General features: G+C 44.7%; 1 protein-coding gene across 1 annotated transcript in view; it reads right to left on the reverse strand.

Moving 5' to 3' along the window:
* ANTXR1 (anthrax toxin receptor 1) overlaps nt 1-1,509 on the reverse strand; it is a 220,366-nt gene that overhangs the window by 200,756 nt on the left and 18,101 nt on the right. Inside the window, exon 2 of the mRNA XM_019514293.1 lies at nt 541-612. Coding sequence (XP_019369838.1) covers nt 541-612 — 72 coding nt within the window. The remainder of the gene's footprint in view (nt 1-540; nt 613-1,509) is intronic.

A 1,509-nucleotide genomic window follows, 5' to 3' on the forward strand; every position in this document is an offset into this window, starting at 1 on the left:
AAAAAAAAAAACAAAAAAAAACAAAACAGAGAAAAACCCCAGGACTCATTGCTCCTGCAGTGGCCTCAGGGCTTTGGGGGGGATCATCCAGAGCCCTCCACATGGTGAAGGGCAGTGGGGATCTCCCCCCCTGCCTGGCAGGAACAGCAAGCGCGAGGGTTTTAGGGTTTTTTTTTCTTAAAGAGCTGGAGCTGGGGCAGACAGGGCAGCCATGGTTGGGGGGGAACTGAGGGAGCATGAGAGAGGGGTCAGGGGCAGCCCCCCACACAGCGTGGGGCAGTGGGGATCACCCCACCGCCTGGCAGCACCCAGTGAGCCGGGGCTTTTTTTTCCAAAGTGCCGGGAGCTGGGGCAGGAGGGGGATGGGCCTGGGCAATTCAGCTGAATCTATTCGGGACAGTGGTTCGAATCACCGAATCGAACCGCTGTCCCCTGAATCAGCCGAATCCGAAGCAAATACCAGCTGCCTCGCACAGGCCTAGTCTCTAGTTCTTGGCTCACATGAAGCAGTTTGGTTATCTGCAGACCACCGTTTCTTACCTTATGAATTTGTCGGCCAGATGCTCCACAAAATAAAAGATTTCATTCCAGTGGTGCAGGACACTTCCTGATCTGCAAAAACAATTATTGCAGGAGATATTAGTTTGATTATACACAGTTATGCCATTGCTTTAATTATTTCTTTGCTTAATACATTGTTATACATCTGTTCAGCTCATCTTTTTAGGTAATCCACCAATAACACTCCTGTTGTGTTTCCTTGAACAGGGAAAAAATCTCCCCTTGCATTCAGCTTTGAAATACAGGACACTGTAATTTATGCTCCATGTGAATACTTGAGGCTGTAAACGGACATAACATATGATTGTTACATTAGACCCTTAATACAGCACTAAACAAATAAACCAGCGTTTGTGCTGATCTGTGTCACTGTGCAGTGTTTTGGGTGGGTTCCATTGGTTTATTCACCAGGTTGCGGTGCAAAGCTTTCAGCTCAAGAATATTTCCTTCATTCAAAATACACTTAAATCTAAACCAGCATTTGCACTGTACCAGTGATAATGAAATGTAAGATATTAAAGGCCTACAATTCAACTCTTTTGGCTTCTTGTCTAGTAAAGGACCAAACACAAATTAGGCCTTAATTCTGCTATCAGTGAATTCATGGGGAGACTTACCATTGGGTTTGATGGGATTGGGACTGGACCAGAAATTTTCTTCTTTACACTGTGGTAACTAGGAAAAAAGTGAGATTAACCTAGCAAGTCAGCAGCAAGTGCACCTTTCTATGCATAAACTGTATGCGTCTTAATACAACCAGTGAGCACCTACGCAAATATTGAATTACGTTGCAATCCAATTGATTATACTTATAGGGCCTTTGTACACTCCACAAAATTGGCTTTTAAAGTGGCTTAAATGCCTTTTTGCACCGCTTTAATGGCATTGCTGTTTGCACATTCGGCAGCGTATTCCACTTTAATGGCATTGCTGTTTGCATGCTCAACG

Source organism: Gavialis gangeticus, unplaced genomic scaffold (assembly GCF_001723915.1).
Source record: "Gavialis gangeticus isolate Ggan-Ray unplaced genomic scaffold, GavGan_comp1, whole genome shotgun sequence".
Lineage (NCBI taxonomy): Eukaryota > Metazoa > Chordata > Crocodylia > Gavialidae > Gavialis > Gavialis gangeticus.